Raw genomic sequence first — 18898 nt, forward strand, 5'->3', positions numbered from 1 at the left:
TTTACATGAATGAAGTGGTCCCTGTGTGATTTATTCCGCGATTGCCACGGTGCTGCTGTGTCAGAACGGAGAGAAAGGCTTCCATTCTTTCCTCTGTGTTGCAAAGGGATGTCAGGGTCATTTTAAATTGACCCAGGCGAGCGGCACGGGCCTTTGAGTAATGCAGAGTAGAGTGGGAGCTGCGTGTGACTGAGATACCCAGCCTGACAGTGAGTGTGTGTGTGTGTTTATAAAGTGGAAATAAGATATAGGAGCAGAATTAGGCCACTCGGCCCATCGAGTCTCCTCCGTCATTCAATCATGGTGATACTTTTCTCATCTCCATTCCTTTTCCCCATAACCCCTGACCCTCTTATTAATCAAGAACCTATCTATCTCTGTCTTAAAGACACTCAATGACCCGACCTCCACAGCCTTCTGCGGCAAAGAGTTCCACAAGTCCAATTTGAGACAACCGGGATCTGACCCACGCCTCGTTCTTCTCCTTGGTGCTGGGCTTTGCGAGGGTGTCTGTAACACTCTCCAAACTCGCCAGAGCGGAGCCTGTAACCTTTTGGACTCGCTCCAAATAAACAAAATCAAATTAACCGAGGGCCAAACTAAAAGGGGCGACTCCCCAAAAACAGAAGGGAACCGCCCGAAACTTAAAAGCAAATCAGAAAGGAGACTTAGAACGTCAAATCAAAATGCGGCTAAAGGGGTTGATAATGCACCCCAGCCCCTGCGGTGCCCAGGGGGCACGGAAGGCCTCACTGGTGCCCTCGGGCACTGCATGCTCCTTCTCCAGGGACACCCAGCCGCGAATATAGCCGAGGTAGAGGAGCAGACAACCCCCTCGGTCGCCCTGGACCCGTTGATGGCGAGTTTTGCCAGGACCAGGTTCACGGGGAGGTTCTCTGGATCCAAGCAACTAGGACTGGGGCTAACAATCCATGATGGGAAAGGCAAACCAAGATTTGGCCTCAGTGGGGTTCGAGTGCGCCCCTTCCCCTCGCCTCCGCCCCCTCCGAAGATTCACGCAGAGCTATGGCACCCTGGGGCACCTCCAGTGCCTCACATAGAAATGGACATTCCCATCCTTTCCCCCCCACTCCACACCCCCGCCCGTGTCTGCTATCTGGTGGGTATCCATGGGCTATTGCACTGCAGAGGCGTCACACAACGCCCTGTACGCAGCGGAAAGCACGCGAAGCAGAGATCCACTCTCTGATTGGCTATCCACATAGATGCACATAGCCCAGAATAAATCTCACAAAATCCACCCCAGAAGAGGGTGACTCCCAGTTCAATTCCACCTCCAACCCTTAACTGACTCCACAACAGCAAAGGAGGCGATGGCCTAGTGGTATTATCACTAGACTATTAATCCAGAAACTCAGCTAATGTTCTGGGGACCCGGGTTCGAATCCCCGCCACGGCAGATGGTGGAATTTGAATTCAATAAAAAAAATCTGGAATTAAGAATCTACTGATGACCATGAAACCATTGTTGGAAAAACCCATCTGGTTCACTAATGCCCCTTTAGGGAAGGAAATCTGCCGTCCTTACCCGGTCTGGCCTACATGTGGCTCCAGAGCCACAGCAATGTGGTTGACTCTCAACTGCCCCTCCAAGGGCAACTAGGGATGGGCAATGAATACTGGCCCAGCCACATCCCGTAAATGAACCCAAAAAATGTATAGGAGTGCTGAGGCCAACTATGGCTCCTCTTGACAAAACAGAATGTACAAACACTGGAGAGGGCGCAGAAATAACAGATCAGCAAGGATGGTATGAGACCTGAGGTGGTGGAATATCAGGAAAGGTTGAATAGGCTGTGGCTTTTCTCATTGTGGTCAAATCATAGAATCCCGACAGTGCAGTAGGAGGCCATTCAGCCCATCGAGAACAATCCCACCCAGGCCCTATCCCCGTAAACCCAGTCTATTTACCCCAGTAATCCACACATCTTGGGACACTAAGGGGCAATTTAGCATGGCCAATCCACCTAACCTGCACATCTTGGGACTCTAAGGGACATTTAGCATGGCCAATCCGCCTAACCTGCACATCTTGGGACTCTAAGGGACATTTAGCATGGCCAATCCACCTAACCTGCACATCTTGGGACTCTAAGGGACAATTTAGCACGGCCAATCCACCTAACCCGTACGCCTTTGGAGTGTGGGAGGAAACCAGAGCACCCGGAGGAAACCCACACAGACACGGGGAGAACGTGCAGACTCCGCACAGACAGGGACCCAAGCCGGGAATCGAACCCGGGTCTCTGGCGCTGAGAGGCAGCAGTGCTAACCACTGTGCCACCGTGCCGCCATCATAAATTATGAAGCAGTTTGATAGGGTAAACGTAGAGAAGATGTTTCCACTTGTGGGGTTAAAGCAGAACTTAGGGGACCATCAGTGTAAGAGAATCAGGAATAAATCCAATCGGAGATTCAGGAGAAACATCTTTACCCAGAGTATGGGAAGAATGTGGGATCCACTCCCACAGGGAGAGGGGAGAATGTGGAACTCGTTTCCATGGGGAGTGGGGAGAATGTGGGACTCGCTCCCCACAGGGAGTGGGGAGAATATGGGACTGGCTCCCATGGGGAGTGGGGAGAATGTGGGACTCGCTCCCACAGGGAGTGGGGAGAATGTGGGACTCGCTCCCACAGGGACTGGGGAGAATGTGGGACTCGCTCCCCATGGGGAGTGGGGAGAATGTGGAACTCGCTTCCACAGGGAGTGGGGAGAATGTGGGACTCGCTCCCACAGGGAGTGGGGGGAATGTGGGACTCGCTCCCACAGGGAGTGGGGGGAATGTGGGACTCGCTCCCACAGGGAGTGGGGAGAATGTGGGACTTAAATGTGGAACACGCTCCCATGGGGAGTGGGGAGAATGTGGGACTCGCTCCCCCAGGGAGTGAGGAGAATGTGGAACTCGCTCCCACAGGGAGTGGGGAGAATGTGGGACTCGCTCCCACAGGGAGTGGGGAGAATGTGGGACTCGCTCCCACAGGGAGTGGGGAGAATGTGGGACTCGCTCCCACAGGGAGTGGGGAGAATGTGGGACTTAAATGTGGAACTCGCTCCCATGGGGAGTGGGGAGAATGTGGGACTCGCTTCCACAGGGAGTGGGGAGAATGTGGGACTCGCTCCCACAGGGAGTGGGGGGAATGTGGGACTCGCTCCCACAGGGAGTGGGGAGAATGTGGGACTTAAATGTGGAACTCGCTCCCATGGGGAGTGGGGAGAATGTGGGACTCGGTCCCATGGGGAGTGGGGAGAATGTGGGACTCGGTCCCATGGGGAGTGGGGAGAATGTGGGACTCGCTCCCACAGGGAGTGAGGAGAATGTGGAACTCGCTCCCACAGGGAGTGGGGAGAATGTGGGACTCGCTCCCACAGGGAGTGGGGAGAATGTGGGACTCGGTCCCATGGGGAGTGGGGAGAATGTGGGACTCGCTCCCACAGGGAGTGGGGAGAATGTGGGACTCGCTCCCACAGGGAGTGGGGAGAATGTGGGACTCACTCCCACAGGGAGTGGGGAGAATGTGGGACTTAAATGTGGAACTCGCTCCCATGGGGAGTGGGGAGAATGTGGGACTCGCTCCCCCAGGGAGTGAGGAGAATGTGGAACTCGCTCCCATGGGAAGTGGGGAAAATGTGGGACTCGCTCCTCCAGGGAGTGGGGAGAATGTGGGACTTGCTCCCACGTGGAGTGGGAAAGAATGTGCAACCCGCTCCAATGGGGAGTGGGGAGAATGTGGGACTCGCTCCCACGGGATGTGGTTGGGGTGAATGGTGTTGAGATGTCTCAGTAGAAACTGGATAAAGATGAGGAATAGAAGGATTTGGGGATAGAGTGAGATAAAGACTCCTGGAGGAGACTTGATTGGTGCAGGAAACACCAACACAGACAGGGTGGGCCGAATGGCCTGTGTTTGTGCTGTGAATTCGATGTGATAGGGGGAGAACATTGTTCCTCATGAACTCTGGAGTTAGGATCTGGGATCGATGTAATGGCTGCACGACCCGGCGATGTGGGATTTAAACTCTGGGTGGGCACTAACACTGCAAGGGGTGGCATGGTGGCACAGCGGTTACCACTGCTGCCTCACGGCACCAGAGACCCGGGTTCAAATCCGGCTTAGGTCACTGTCTGTGTGGAGTCTGCACATTCTCCCTGTGTCTGCGTGGGTTTCCTCCGGGTGCTCCGGTTTCCTCCCACAGTCCAAAGATGTGCGGGTTGGATGGATTGGCCATGCTAAATTGACCCTTAGGGGGGGCTAGCTAGGGTGAATGCATGGGGTTATGGGAATAGGGTTTGGGTGGGATTGTGGTCGGTGCAGACTCGATGGGCCAAGTGGTCTCCTTCTGCACTGTAGGGTTTCTATGAACGCTTTATCCCCCCCCCAATGAGGATATACAAACATAAGAAATAGGAGTAGGCCACTCGGCCCTCTCCAGCCTGCTACCCCACCAATAAGGTCATGGCTGATCTGATTGCAACCATAACCCCACATTCTCACCCACCCCTCGATAACCTTTCACCCTCGATAACCTTTCACCCCCGATAACCTTTCACCCTCTCGTGAATCAAGAATCTTTCCACCCCGCCTTAATAATGTTCAAAGACTCTACTCCAACTGCCTTTAGAGGAAGATGGTCGCAGAGTTTTCCTTATCTCCGTCCTAAACGAGTGACTCCTTATTATTAAACACTGACCCTCCCCAAGTTCCAGATTCTCTCACAAGAGGAAATCTCCTCTCCACACCCACCCTGTCCAGGCCCGCCCTCAGGATCTGAAAGCTTTTGATCACCCTTCTAACCTCCAGCAGATACAAGCCCAACCTCTCAAACCCGTCCTCATAAGACAACCCCCACATTCCGGGTTTAGCCCAGCCAGTCATCACAGGTTGATGAACTGAACTTAAATTCCACCAGCGGCAGTGGTGGGATTTGAATCCAGGTCCTCCAGAGCCTTAACCCGGGGCCTCGGGGTTTCGAGCCCAGGGACAGCCCCACGGCACCCCCATCTCTGTCCCTCGAGAGCAAAGCCAGCAGGAGTGCGAGCAGTCAGTGACTCGGAGAGCCTGTCGCAAAAAAACATGGCATCCTTGGGTCCTGCCCCACTGCCAGCCCTAACCCCTGCCCCTCCCACACTGCCAGCCCCCCAGCTCCTCCTCAGTCACCCCCTCCCCTCCCCTCCCCCACACCACCTCCTTTCCCCCCCCCCCCCCCCACCCAACCCCCACCCTGGCGGAATTTGCATTTATATAGCACCTTTCACAACCTCGGGATGTCCCGGGGCAGGTTGCAGTCACCGGAGGGCTTTTTTCTGAAGTGTAGTCACCGTTGCGATGTAGGCGGCGCGGAAGCTAATTTGCGCACTGCAAGATCCCACAATCCGCAATGACCCAATCACCCCCCCCCCCCCCCTTCATCGAATCATGGAATCCCTACAGTGCAGAAGGAGGCCATTCGGCCCATCGAGTCTGCACTGACCATAATCCCACCCAGGCCCTATCCCCGTAACCCCACCTATTTACCCTGCTAGTCCCCCTGACACTAAGGGGCAATTTAGCATGGCCAATCCACCTAACCCGCACATCTTTGGACACTAAGGGGCAATTTAGCATGGCCAATCCCCTTAACCTGCACATCTTTGGACACTAAGGGGCAATTTAGCATGGCCAATCCACTAATCTACACATCTTTGGACACTAACAACATAAGAACTAGGAGCAGGAGTCGGCCATCTGGCCCCTCGAGCCTGCTCCGCCATTCAATAAGATCATGGCTGATCTTTTCGTGGACTCAGCTCCACTTACCCGCCCGCTCACCATAACCCTTAATTCCTTTACTGTTCAAAAATTTATCTATCCTTGCCTTAAAAACATTCAATGAGGTAGCCTCAACTGCTTCACTGGGCAGGGAATTCCACACATTCACAACCCTTTGTGTGAAGAATTCCTCCTCAACTCAGTCCTAAATCTGCTCCCCCTTATTTTGAGGCCATGCCCCCCCTAGTTCCTTTCCCGGAACATGTGGCCGGGAATCTCCCGAGGACATTCCATCGGGCTGGGGATTGACAGGAAGCTTTTTGCATCTCTCTCTCTCTCTCTCTCTCTCGCCGCCATATTGACTCTTGCGTAATGTCCTTTAGCACGGAAAGCTCCCGACGGATCCATCATCCCGAACACGTATTGCGATTTCTGCCTGGGTGGGATTTCGGGGAACAAGAAGACAGGGTCTCCCGAAGATTTGATATCCTGCGCAGACTGTGGCCGCTCTGGTGAGTTTGTTTCCCCGTTTACTCCAGAGCTGTGAAGTCATTTTGTTTTCCTGTCCTTCCCCCCCCCCCCTCCCCCACCCCCCGCCATCACCGTCTCCTTCAACCCCCCCACCCCACCTCCCACCCCCCCCCCCCTCACCGTTGGACCACGCCATTTCCCCACCTCCTTCTCCTAACTGGAGGTGGTTTCCCGTACATCCCCTTGGGATGCGAAGGACTTATCTCAGAAACCCCCGAGGAGTCAACCCCAGAAATAAGACTTTAAACCTCCCCCCCACCCCACCCCCCCAACCCCTCAGCCAGTGCCAGAAGCCCCTCCCTCACCGGAACCAGTCTCTCCGGAGAAAGGCGGAGGAACCAAATTCGAGGAGACGCATCGGTTCATTGGAACGTGGGAATTAGGAGCAGAAGTAGGCAAATCCAGCCCTTCCGATCCTCGGTCGGAGGCTTGCGGCCTGTTCTGGGCACCGCAACTTGGGAAAGATATGAAGGCATTGGAGAGGGAGCGCAGGGGAGATTCGCAGGGGAGATTCACGAGAACGCTTCCAGGGATGAGGAACTTCAGTAAGGAGGACAGATTGGAGAGGTTGGGACTGTTCTCCTTGGGGAAGAGAAGGGTGAGAGGAGATTTGATCGAGGTGTTCAAAATCACGAGGGGGTCTGGACAGAGCGGATAGGGAGGAACCGTTCCCATTGGTGGGACAATGGAGACCAGGGGGCGCAGGTTTAATCCGATTGAGAAAAAAAGCAATGGGGACACGAGGAGAAGCTTCCCCCCGCAGCGAGTGGTTAGGATCTGGAATGCGCTGCCTGAGAGAGCGGTGGAGGCAGATTTGATCAATGTATTCAAGAGGGAGTTGGCTATGTATCTTATGATTTGATTTGATTTGATTTATTATTGTCACATGTATTAGCATACAGTGAAAAGTATTGTTTCTTGCGCACTATACAGACAAAGCATACCGTTCATAGAGAAGGAAAGGAGAGAGTGCAGAATGTAGTGTTACAGTCATAGCTAGGGTGTAGAGAAAGATCAACTTAATGCGAGGTAGGTCTATTCAAAAGTCTGATGGCAGCAGGGAAGAAGCTGTTCTTGAGTCGGTTGGTACGTGACCTCAGACTTTTGTATCTTTTTCCCGACAGAAGAAGGTGGAAGAGAGAATGTCCGGGGTGCGTGGGGTCCTTAATTATGCCGGCTGCTTTTCCGAGGCAGCGGGAAGTGTAGACGGAGTCAATGGATGGGAGGCTGGTTTGCGTGATGGATTGGGCTACATTCACGACCTTTTGTAGTTCCTTGCGGTCTTGGGCAGAGCAGGGGCCCATACCAAGCTGTGATACAACCAGAAAGAATGCTTTCTATGGAGCATCTGTAAAAGAAAGAGAGTCAAAGCGGACATGCCAAATTTCCTTAGTGTTCTGAGAAAGTAGAGGTGTTGGTGGGGCTTTCTTAACTATAGTGTCGGCGTGGGGGGACCAGGACAGGTTGTTTTGATCTGGACACCTAAAAATTTGAAGCTCTCGATCCTTTCTACTTTGTCCCCGTTGATGTCGACAGGGACATGTTCTCCTTTATACTTCCTGAAGTTGATGACAATCTGGAAAGGGAGAAGGTGCAGGGTTACGGGGGGGAGAAGGTGAGGTCTGGCCACGTTGCTAGCTCAGTGATCTGGCGCAATGGGCCGAATGGCCTCGTTGTGTGCTGAAGGCTCTTTGCCGTTCTATGCGTGTGTCTCTGCACACACTGTCAAAGAATGTCGCTGGAGACCTGGGACCCTCATCACCCCTCCCCACCCACAGTGCTGAGAAACCTGCCTCCACTGTGGCTCTGTGTGTGTGTGTGTGTGTATCTGGGTGTGTGTGTGTGTGTCTGGGTGTGTGTCTGTGTGTGTGTATCTGGGTGTGTGTGTGTGTGTGTGTGTATCTGGGTGGGTGTGTGTGTGTGTGTGTATCTGGGTGTGAGACAGAGTGTGAGAGACCCTTTAACATCTTCATACAATCCAATGTGTAAACAAAAAGGACTTGCATTTGCATAGCACCTTTGACAACCACGGGCTGCCTAAGAAGGGGGCTTTTTTCAGCCAATGACGTGATTTGTTTTTGAATGTGGTCGCTGTGGTAAGAAACATAGCAACCGATTTCTGCACAGCAAGATCACATGTATTAACATACAGTGAAAAGTATTGTTTCTTGCGCGCTATACAGACAAAGCATACCGTTCATAGAGAAGGAAAGGAGAGAGCGCAGAATGTAGTGTTACAGTCATAGCTAGGGTGTAGAGAAAGATCAACTTAATGCGAGGTAGGTCCATTCAAAAGTCTGACGGCAGCAGGGAAGAGTCGGTTGGTACGTGTTTTCAGACTTTTGTATCTTTTTCCCTAACGGAAGAAGGTGGAAGAGAGAATGTCCGGGGTGCGTGGGGTCCTTAATTATGCCGGCTGCTTTGCCGAGGCAGCGGGAAGTGTAGACAGAGTCAATGGAGGGGAGGCTGGTTTGCGTGATGGACTAGGCTATGTTCACAACCCTTTGTAGCTCCTTGCGGTCTTGGGCAGAGCAGGAGCCCATACCAAGCTGTGATACAACCAGAAAGAATATTTCTATGGTGCATCTGTAAAAGTTGGTCAGAGTTGTAGCTGACATTCCAAACTCGAAACGTTAGCTCTATTCTCTCCCCACAGAATCAGACCGGCTGAGATTTTCCAGCATTTTCTCTTTTAGAACAGTACAGCATGGGAACAGGTCCCTCAGCCCAACATGACGCCAAATTAGACTAATCCCTCCTGCCTGCCCTTGCTCCATATCCCTCTATTCCCTGCATAGTCATGTGCTTATCTAAAAGCCCCTTAAACGCCCCTATTGTATCTGCCTCCACCCCCACCACCCCTGGCAGCGCACTCCAGACACCTACCGCTCTCTGTGTAAAAAACCTGCCCCTCACATCTCCTTCAAACTTTCCCCCTCTCACCTAAAGTGCGTGCTCCGATTCCATGGAAGACGAAGCGGTAGAATTTTGGCCACTCTCTTCCACCTTCTTCCGTCAGGAAAAGGATACAAAAGTCTGAGGTCACGTACCAACCGACTCAAGAACAGCTTCTTCCCTGCTGCCATTAGGCTTTTGAATGGACCTACCTCGCATTAAGTTGATCTTTCTCCACACCCTAGCTATGTCTGTAACGCTACTTTCTCATAGAATCTCCACGGTGCAGAAGGAGGCCATTTGGCCCATCGAGTCTGCACCGACCACAATCCCACCCAGGTCCTATCCCCATAACCCCATGCATTTGCCCTGGCTAGTCCCCCTGGCACTTAAGGGGAAATTTGGCACGGCCAATCCACCTAACCCGCACATCTTTGGACTGTGGGAGGAAACCGGAGCACCCGGAGGAAACCCACGCAGACACGGGGAGAATGTGCAAGCTCCACACAGTCTCCAAGCAAGGAATCGAACCCGAGTCCCTGGCGCTGTGAGGCAGCAGTGCCAACCACCGTGCCACCATGCCACCCCATGCTTGCCCCTCACATCTCCTCTGAACCCTCCCTCTCTCACCTTAACTGCGTGCCCCCTGATATTAGAACCTATTTTGTGGCCCTCCCTCGTTTCCCTGATGGAGGCGTTCGCCCAGAGTTAAGCTTGCAAAGAAAAGTGTTTGAACGGGCGGATTGCGGAGCCGCACTCGGTGGGGTGGGCTGGAAGCGAGGGGCACAGGGTGATCCCGGGGGAATGGCCCCGTGGTATGGGGGACCCCGGGTTGTAGGAGTTAATCCTCCCGCTGTGATACGGTTCGAATGCCCCCTCAATCCATTTCCACTTCTCATCTGATCTGCCACCGTCGAGAGGACGATGTGATTTATGAAGTTTCAGCTGCAGAAAGTCTGTTTCAGCAATAAACTCACGGAGGAAACGCAGCAAAGCGGCAGAGATGAGCAAACTCACTCAGCCGCAATAATTGAAACAAGGGCTCTCCGAGCAGTTTGAGATTGGAAAATGATTGCAAGGCATAATCCTCACTATGCAAAAAAAAAACCAAACTCCTCTCCCTGGGCCCAACCTCCAGGTTTCCCTGATGGACGGGTTCCCCCAGGAACAAAGGAAGTTTTTCCTCGTCCATTTAGATTGGGAAGAGGCAGAGAGGATCTTCCCACTTGCGGCAGGGACACTGTGGGTGGGATTTTCCAGCTTCACTCACCCTCAAAGCTGAACATTCCCGAGATCAACGGACCTTTCCTCCCCCCTCACCCTCTGCGATTCCCATGGCGGGCGGGACAGGAAGATTCCCCCTCTCCCGCCCCCCGAGGCAAGACTAGGAATCTTCGATCGAAGATAGAGTCAGACAACGCAGAGAAGTCCCTTCGGCCCATCACTAGTATCCACTGATCCAATTGGGAAGACACCTCTGTTACTCGGAGAGTGGGGAGAATGTTAGCACGGCTGCCTCACAGGGACCCGGGTTCGATTCCGGCCTTGTGGAGTTCTCCCCGAAGGGCCTGTTTCCTGTGCTGTAGTTTTCTTTATTCTTTATGAGGCAAGTTTTTTGACACAGAGGGCGGTGGGTGCCTGGAACTCGCTGCCTGGGGAGGAGGGAGTGGAAGCGGATACGATAGTGAGTTTTAAGGGGCGTCTGGACAAATACATGAATAGGGATGGGAATAGAGGGATACGGGCCCCGGAAGGGTAGGGGGTTTTAGTTCAGTCGGGGGCAGCATGGCCGGTGCGGGCTTGGAGGGGCCGAAGGGCCTGTTCCTGTGCTGTAATTCTCTTTGTTGTTCGTACTTCTTTGTCTGTGTGAAATGGCCAAGCGAGGTGCTCAGTTCAAGGGGAAGTTAGGGATGGGCAACAGATGCTGGCCCAGCAGGCGCCGCCCGTGTCCCATGAATGAATTGTAATAAAGTCCAGTAACTACCCTATTCCCATCTTAGAATCACAGTGTTATTATAGTGCAGAAGAGGCCATTCGGCCCATCAAGTCTGCACTGATGCTCTGACAGAGTATCTTTATATTAAGTATTCTTAATTATGTATATTAAGTATATTAAGAGTATATTAAGTATCCTTAATTATGCTGACAGAGAACTCCCACTCACCTGAAGAAGGGGCTTGGAGCTCCGAAAGCTTGTGTGGCTTTTGCTACCAAATAAACCTGTTGGACTTTAACCTGGTGTTGTTAAACTTCTTACAGAGTATCTTACCCAAGCCTTCCCTCCCGCCTTATCCCAAAACACCCCCCACACATTTACCATGGCTAATCCATCGAACCTACATATCTTGGGACACAGGAGAAGGTGATGGTATTATTGCCAGACTATTAATCCAGAAACTCACCGGATGTTCTGGGGGACCCGGGTTCGAATCTCACCACAGCAGGTGGTGGAATCTGAATTCAATAATTTTTTTAAAAACCTGGAATTAAGAATCTACTGATGACCATGAAACCATTGTCGATTGTTGGAAAAATCCATCTGGTTCACTAATGTCCTTTAAGGGAAGGAAATCTACCGTCCTTGTTGCCAGGGCTCAAGGGACTGAGTTATCGGGAGAGATTGGACAGGCTAGGAACTTTTTTCTCTGGAGCGTAGGAGACTGAGGGGTGATCTTATCGAGGTGTATCAGATCATAAGAGGCACGGATAGGGTGAATGCACTCAGTCTTTTTCCCAGGGTTGGGGAATCGAGAACGAGAGGGCGTAGGTTTAAGTTAAGAGGGGAAAGAATTAATGGGAACCTGAGAAGCAACCTTTTTACACAGAGGGTGGTACGTGTGTGGAATGAGCTGTCGGAGGAAGCGGTTGAGGCAGGGACATTGACAACATTTAAAAGGCATTTGGACAGATACATGGATAGGACAGGTTTAGAGGGATATGGGCCAAATGCAGGCAAATGGGGTTAGCTTAGATGAGCATTTTGGTCAGCATGGACCAGTTTGGGCCGAAGGGCCTGTCTCCGTGCCGTAGATTCTATGATTCTTACCCAGTCTGGCCTACATGTGAGGCCAGAGCCACAGCAATGTAGTTGACCATCAACTGCCCTCGGCCAACTAGGGATGGGCAATAAATGGGACTGATGTGTGAGGAGAGATTGACTGGGTTAGGATTGTTTTCACTGGAATTCAGACAAATAAGGGGGGGATCTCATAGAGACTTATAAAATTCTAACAGGACTGGACAGGGTAGATGCAGGGAGGATATTCCCGATGGTGGGGGGAGTCCAGAACCAGGGGTCACAGTCTGAGGATTCAGGGTAGAGCATTTAGGACTGAGATGAGGAGACATTTCTTCACCCAAAGAGTGGTGAGCCTGTGGAATTCATTACCACAGGAAGTAGTTGATGCCAAAACATTGAATGTATTCAAGAGGCGGCTGGATATAGCACTTGGGGCGAATGGGATCAAAGGTTATGGGGAGAAAACAGGATCAGGCTATTGAGTTGGATGATCAGCCATGATGGTGATGAATGGGGGAGCAGGTTCGAAGGGCTGAATGGCCTCCTCCTGCTCCTATCCTCTATGTTTCTATGTAAATGCTGACCAGCCAGCGACACCCATGTCCCACAAATGGATAAAAAAAAACTAGGGGGCAGTTTGATTTGATTTGATTTATTATTGTCACATGTATTAACATACAGTGAAAAGTATTGTTTCTTGCGCGCTATACAGACAAAGCATACCGTTCATAGAGAGGGAAAGGAGAGAGTGCAGAATGTAGTGTTACAGTCATAGCTAGGGTGTAAAGAAAGATCAACTTAATGCGAGGTAGGTCCATTCAAAAGTCTGGCGGCAGCAGGGAAGAAGCTGTTCTTGAGTCGGTTGATACGTGACCTCAGACTTTTGTATCTTCTCCCGACGGAAGAAGGTGGAAGAGAGAATGTCCGGGGTGCATGGGGTCCTTAATTATGCTGGCTGCTTTGCCGAGGCAGCGGGAAGTGTAGACGGAGTCAATGGATGGGAGGCTGGTTTGCGTGATGGATTGGGCTACATTCACGACCTTTTGTAGCTCCTTGCGGTCTTGGGCAGAGCAGGAGCCCATACCAAGCTGTGATACAACCAGAAAGAATGGTTCCTAAGGTGCATCTGTAAAAGTTGGTGAGAGACGGTAGCTGACATGCCAAATTTCCTTAGTCTTCTGAGAAAGTAGAGGTGTTGGTGGGGCTTTCTTAACTATAGTGTCGGCATGGGGGGGACCAGGACAGGTTGTTGGTGATCTGGACACCTAAAAACTTGAAAACTTGAAGTGGAGCGGATGCTCCCTCTTGTGGGGCATTCTAGGACGAGAGGTCACAGTCTGAGGCTAAGGGACAGCAAATTTAAAACAGAATGGAGGAGAAACTACTTCTCCCAAAGGGTTGTGAATCTGTGGAATTCGCTGCCCCAAAGTGCGGTGGATGCTGGGACAGTGAGTACATTTGCGATTGGCCAATCCAACTAACTTTTACAACTTCCCCCTAATTTGACCCAGATAACTGAACTCCCACACCCATTCCCATAACTCTCTCCTGCGCCCTCTCGGATCCTTCCTAAAGTGCAGTGTTGGGAATCAGACACGGGATCCTCGGAGGTTGAAAGTGTTTTGTGAAGTTTCGCCAAAGCGTCCTTATTCTTAACGAAAATCAGCCTGGGGGAAAGGGCTGGTGACAGCAGGGGGATTAAGTGAGCCATTGCAGGGGATTAATCTGATTAGCAAGGGCAGCCCAGGAAACATCAGTAAGTCAATCAGTTAGCTGTGACATTTGGACCTTCCATCCCATCACAGGGGAGGGACTTCGGGACGGCACGGTAGCACAGTGGTTAGCACTGCTGCTTTACAGCTCCAGGGACCTGGGTTCGATTCCCGGCTTGGGTCACTGTCTGTGTGGAGTTTGCACATTCTCCTCGTGTCTGCGTGGGTTTCCTCCGGGTGCTCCGGTTTCCTCCCACAGTCCAAAGATGTGCAGGTTAGGTTGATTGGCCATGCTAAAAATTGCCCCTAGTGTCCTGGGATGTGTAGGTTAGAGGGATTAGTGGGTGAATATGTAGGGATATGGGGGTAGGGTCTGGGTGGGATTGTGGTCGGTGCAGACTCGATGGGCCGAATGGCCTCTCTCTGTACTGTAGGGTTTCTATGATTCTAGCTCCGGTGCAGAGGGATCTGGGTGTCCTTGTTCATGAGTCACAGAAAACTAGCATGCAAGTACAGCAGATAATAAAGAAAGTGTATGGACTGTTGGCATTTATAGCTAAAGGAATAGAATATAAAGGTAAGGAAGTATTGTTGCAACTATACAAGGCATTGGTGAGGCCGCACCTGGACTATTGTGCACAGATTTGGTCCCCGTATAAGACGATAAGACATAGGAGCAGAATTAGGCCACTCGGCCCATCGAGTCTGCTCCGCCATTCAATCATGGCTGATTTTTTTTCCCATCCCCATTCTCCCGCCTTTTCCCCATAACCGCTGATCCCCTTATTAATCAAGAACCTGTCTATCTCTGCCTTAAAGACACTCAATGACCTGGCCTTCACAGCCTTCTGCGGCAAAGAGTTCCACAGATTCACCACTCTCTGGCTGAAGAAATTCCTCGTCATCTCTGTTTTAAAGGATCGTCCCTTTAGCCTGAGGTTGTGCCCTCTGGTTCTAGTTTTTCCTACTAGTGGAAACATCCTCTCCACGTCCCCTCTATCCAGGACTCACAGTATCCTGTAAGTTTCAATAAGATCCCCCCTCATCCTTCTAAACTCCAACGAGTACAGACCCAGAGTCCTCAATCGTTCCTCATACGACAAGCTCTTCATTCCAGGGATCATTCTTGTGAAGCTCCTCTGGACCCTTTCCAAGGCCAGCACATCCTTCCCTAGATACGGGGCCCAAAACTGCTCACAGTACTCCAAATGGGGTCTGACCAGAGCCTGAAACAGCCTCAGAAGTATTTGAGGAAAGGTGTGGTGGAATTGGAGGCAGTTCAGAGGAGTTTCACCAGATTGATTCCAGAGATGAGGGGTTTGTCGCATGAAGAGAGGTTGAACAGTTTGGGCCGATACTCTCTGGAATTGAGAAGATTGAGGGGAGATCAAATTGAGGTATACAAGATGATAAAAGGTATGGATAAAGTAGACGTGGAGCGGATGCTTCCTCCTGTGGGGCATTCTAGGACGAGAGGTCATAGCTGAGGATAAGGGGCAGCAAATTTAAAACAGCGTTGAGGAGAAACCACTTCTCCCAAAGGGTTGTGAATCTGTGGAATTCGCTGCCCCAAAGTACGGTGGATGCTGGGACAGTGAGTAAATTTGAGGAGGAGTTGGACAGATTTTTAATTGGGAATGGGTTGAAGGGTTATGGGGAGAAGGCAGGAAAATGGGGATGAGGAGCATATCAGCCATCGAATGGGGGAGCAGACTCGATGGGCCGAATGGCCTAATTCTGCTCCTATATCTTATGAAGGATTGAACAGGGAACGACACCCGCAGTCGCACCTCTCCGCCACCAGGTGGCACACTGAAGATCCACACCCCCATATTTGTCGCTGCAACAACTTTCATTTATATAGCAACCTATAGGCTGCAACATGCCCCGCGGCATGTCAGACTCAAATCAAACCATAGAGGCTTTGACACTGGGCTGGATTTTACAGCCGCGCTCGCCCCGAAACTGGAAAATCCCGCCCGAGGTCAGTGGACTTTTCCCATGGTCCGCCCCCCCCCCCCCACCCGTTCCGATTCCCGGGGCCGGCGGAACGGGGAATTTCACCCCCGCGGTGACAGGTGAGGACACATTAGGACCAGTGAGCCAAAGGCTTGGTCATGATGTAGGTTTTAAATGCGGAGAGAGAGAGGCTTTGATTTGATTTATTATTGTCACATGTATTAGTATACAGTGAAAAGTATTGTTCCTTGCGCGCTATACAGAGCATACCGTTCATAGAGAAGGAAAGAAGAGAGTGCAGAAGGTAGTGTTACAGTCCAAAGATGTGCGGGTTAGGTTGATTGGCCATGCTAAAAAAAAATTGCCCCTTAGTGTCCTGAGATGCATAAATTAGAGGGATTCGTGGGTAAATCTGTAGGGATATGGGGGTAGGGCCTGGGTGGGATTGTGGTTGGTGCAGACTCGATGGGCCGAATGGCCTCTTTCTGCACTGTAGGGTTTCTATGATTCTATGAAAGTCATAGCTAGGGTGTAGAGAAAGATCAACTTAATGCGAGGTAGGGGTCCATTCAAAAGTCTGACAGCAGCAGGGAAGAAGCTGTTCTTGAGTTGGTTGGTACGTGACCTCAGACTTTTGTATCTTTTTCCCGCCGGAAGAAGGTGGAAGAGAGAATGTCCGGGGTGCGTGGGGTCCTTGATTATGCTGGCTGCTTTTCCTAGGCAGCGGGAAGTGTAGACAGAGTCAATGGATGGGAGGCTGGTTTGCGTGATGGATTGGGCTACATTCACGGCCCTTTGCAGTTCTCTGTGGTTTTGGTAAGGGGATCAAAGGTTAGGGGGGAAAGGGCAGGAGAATGAGGTTGAGAAATTTATCAGCCATGATCGAAAGATGGAACAGACTCAATGGGCCGAATGGCCTAATTCTGCTCCTATGTCTTCTGGTCATGTGGTTATGGTCTAAGCTTGATCATGATGTAGGTTTTATGGAGAATCATAGAATCCCTACATGGCAGAAGGAGGCCATTCAGCCCATCGAGTCTGCACCAACAACAATCCTACCCAGGCCCTATCCCCGTAACCCCACATATTTAACCTGCTAGTCCCATTGACACTAAGGGGCAATTTAGCATTGCCCAGTCAGCCTAATCTGCACATCTTTGGACTGTGGGAGGAAACCGGAGCACCCGGAGGAAACCCACGCAGACACGGGGAAAATTTGCAAACTCCACACAGACAGTGACCCAAGCCGGGAATCGAACCCGGGTCCCTGTGAGGCAGCAGTGCTAACCCACTGTGCCACCCTGCCACAATTTTTATTGCGGAGAGAGAGAGATGGAGAGGTTTAGGGAGGGAATTCCAGTGCTTGGGGCCTCCTGGCAGCTGTAGGCACGGCCGCCAATGGTGGAGGATTAAAGTCGGGGACGTACAAGAGGCCAGAATTAGAGGGTTGCAGAGATCTCAGCGGGATCACTCGGTTGATCCCGGGAATGGAGGGATTTTCTTATGAGGAGAGGTTGAGTAGGCTGCGTCTGTACTCAGTGGAGTTTGGAAGAATGAGAGGCGACCTTATTGAGACATATCGGATTCTCAGGGGGGATTGACAGGGTCGAGGCTGAGAGGTTGTTTCCCCTTGTTGGAGAGTCGGGGACCAGAGGGGGTGATCTCAGTGTAAGGGGGTCACCCACTGAAGACAGAGATGAGGAGGAATTTCTTCTCTCGGGGGGGAGTGAATCTGTGGAATCCTTTACTGCAGAGAGTTGTAGAGGCCGGGTCACTGAGTATGTTCAAGGCTGAGATAGACAGATATTTAATCGGTAAGGGAATCGAGGGTTATGAGGATAAGGCGGGAAAGTCGGAGTTGAGGATTATCACATCAGATCAGCCATAAATGGTGGAACGGACTCAATGGGCTGAATGGCCTGCTCCTGCTCCTACATCTTGTGTCTTTTTTAATTCATTCGTAGGACATGGGCGTCGCTGGCTGGGCCCAGCATTTATTACCCATCCCTAGTTGCCCCTTGAGAAGGTGGTGGTGAGCTGCCTTCTTGAATCGCTGCAGTCCACGTGCTGTGGGTTGACCCACAATGCCGTTAGGGAGGGAATTCCAGGATTTTGACCCAGCGACTGCGAAGGAACGGCCGATATATTTCCAAGTCAGGATGATGAGTGGCTCGGAGGGGAACTTGCAGGTGGAGGTGTTCCCCATGTATCTGCTGCCCTTGTCCTTCTAGGTGGAAGTGGTCGGGGGTTTGGAAGGTGCTGTCTAAGAATCCTTGGCCAGGTGGGCTGGCAGAGGTCACGGAGACGGGGAGGGAGTGAGATTTGAGAATGGGGATGAGGGCTTTTAAAAATTTGACAGGAGCGCCAATAATTCTTTCTGGGAGAAACTTCACCTGACTGTTCATGAGCAAAGCAAGGAGTCTCACAACACCAGGTTAAAGTCCCAACAGGTTTATTTGGTAGCAAACGCCACTAGCTTTCGGAGCGCTGCTCCTTCGTCAGATGGAGTGGAAATCTGCTCTCAGACAGGGCACCTAAGCACAGAGGGAATTGGTCTGGCTGAGTAATATTCTAGGTAATATCCTGGCGTCTCCCTCCCCTTTAAGAATTTCTTCTGTAAGAATGTGATTTAAAACATAAGCCTGTTAGACCAAGAGGACATGCTGAAATACTTAAAGGGTTATTGTTTCATGATCATTAAATGCAGAATGACTGATCAAAGCTCTGGTTGCTGTAAGGAATCGGAATCCCTGGAATAAAATAATTCTTGGCTTTTCCTCCCGCTTTTCTGGAGTCAATTATGTGAGATTAAATCTATTTGTTTTTCTTTAAATAATTATCAGAGAAAGCCCAGTAAGGGACCAGCAGCGAGCGACGGTGCAGAATCTGTGGAGAGGGTTAGTTCCTGTAACGGTTACAGGTCGGATCAGCTGGACATTGTGAACAGAGCTTCCTTTGTGTTCTGTCACAGAACAAGGCATCTCCAGCGAGGTAGAAAGCGTCCCTGAAACCT

The 18898-nt window shown here is 51.3% G+C and overlaps 1 protein-coding gene across 1 annotated transcript in view; it reads left to right on the forward strand.

The window, feature by feature from the left end:
- Positions 1–772: 772 nt before the first annotated feature.
- Positions 773–18898, forward strand: part of LOC144511111 (zinc finger protein neuro-d4-like) — a 37923-nt gene continuing 19797 nt past the window's right edge. The window contains exons 1-2 of the mRNA XM_078241086.1: positions 773–944; positions 6153–6281. Coding sequence (XP_078097212.1) covers positions 773–944; positions 6153–6281 — 301 coding nt within the window. The remainder of the gene's footprint in view (positions 945–6152; positions 6282–18898) is intronic.

This window comes from Mustelus asterias, chromosome 24 (assembly GCF_964213995.1).
Source record: "Mustelus asterias chromosome 24, sMusAst1.hap1.1, whole genome shotgun sequence".
Lineage (NCBI taxonomy): Eukaryota > Metazoa > Chordata > Chondrichthyes > Carcharhiniformes > Triakidae > Mustelus > Mustelus asterias.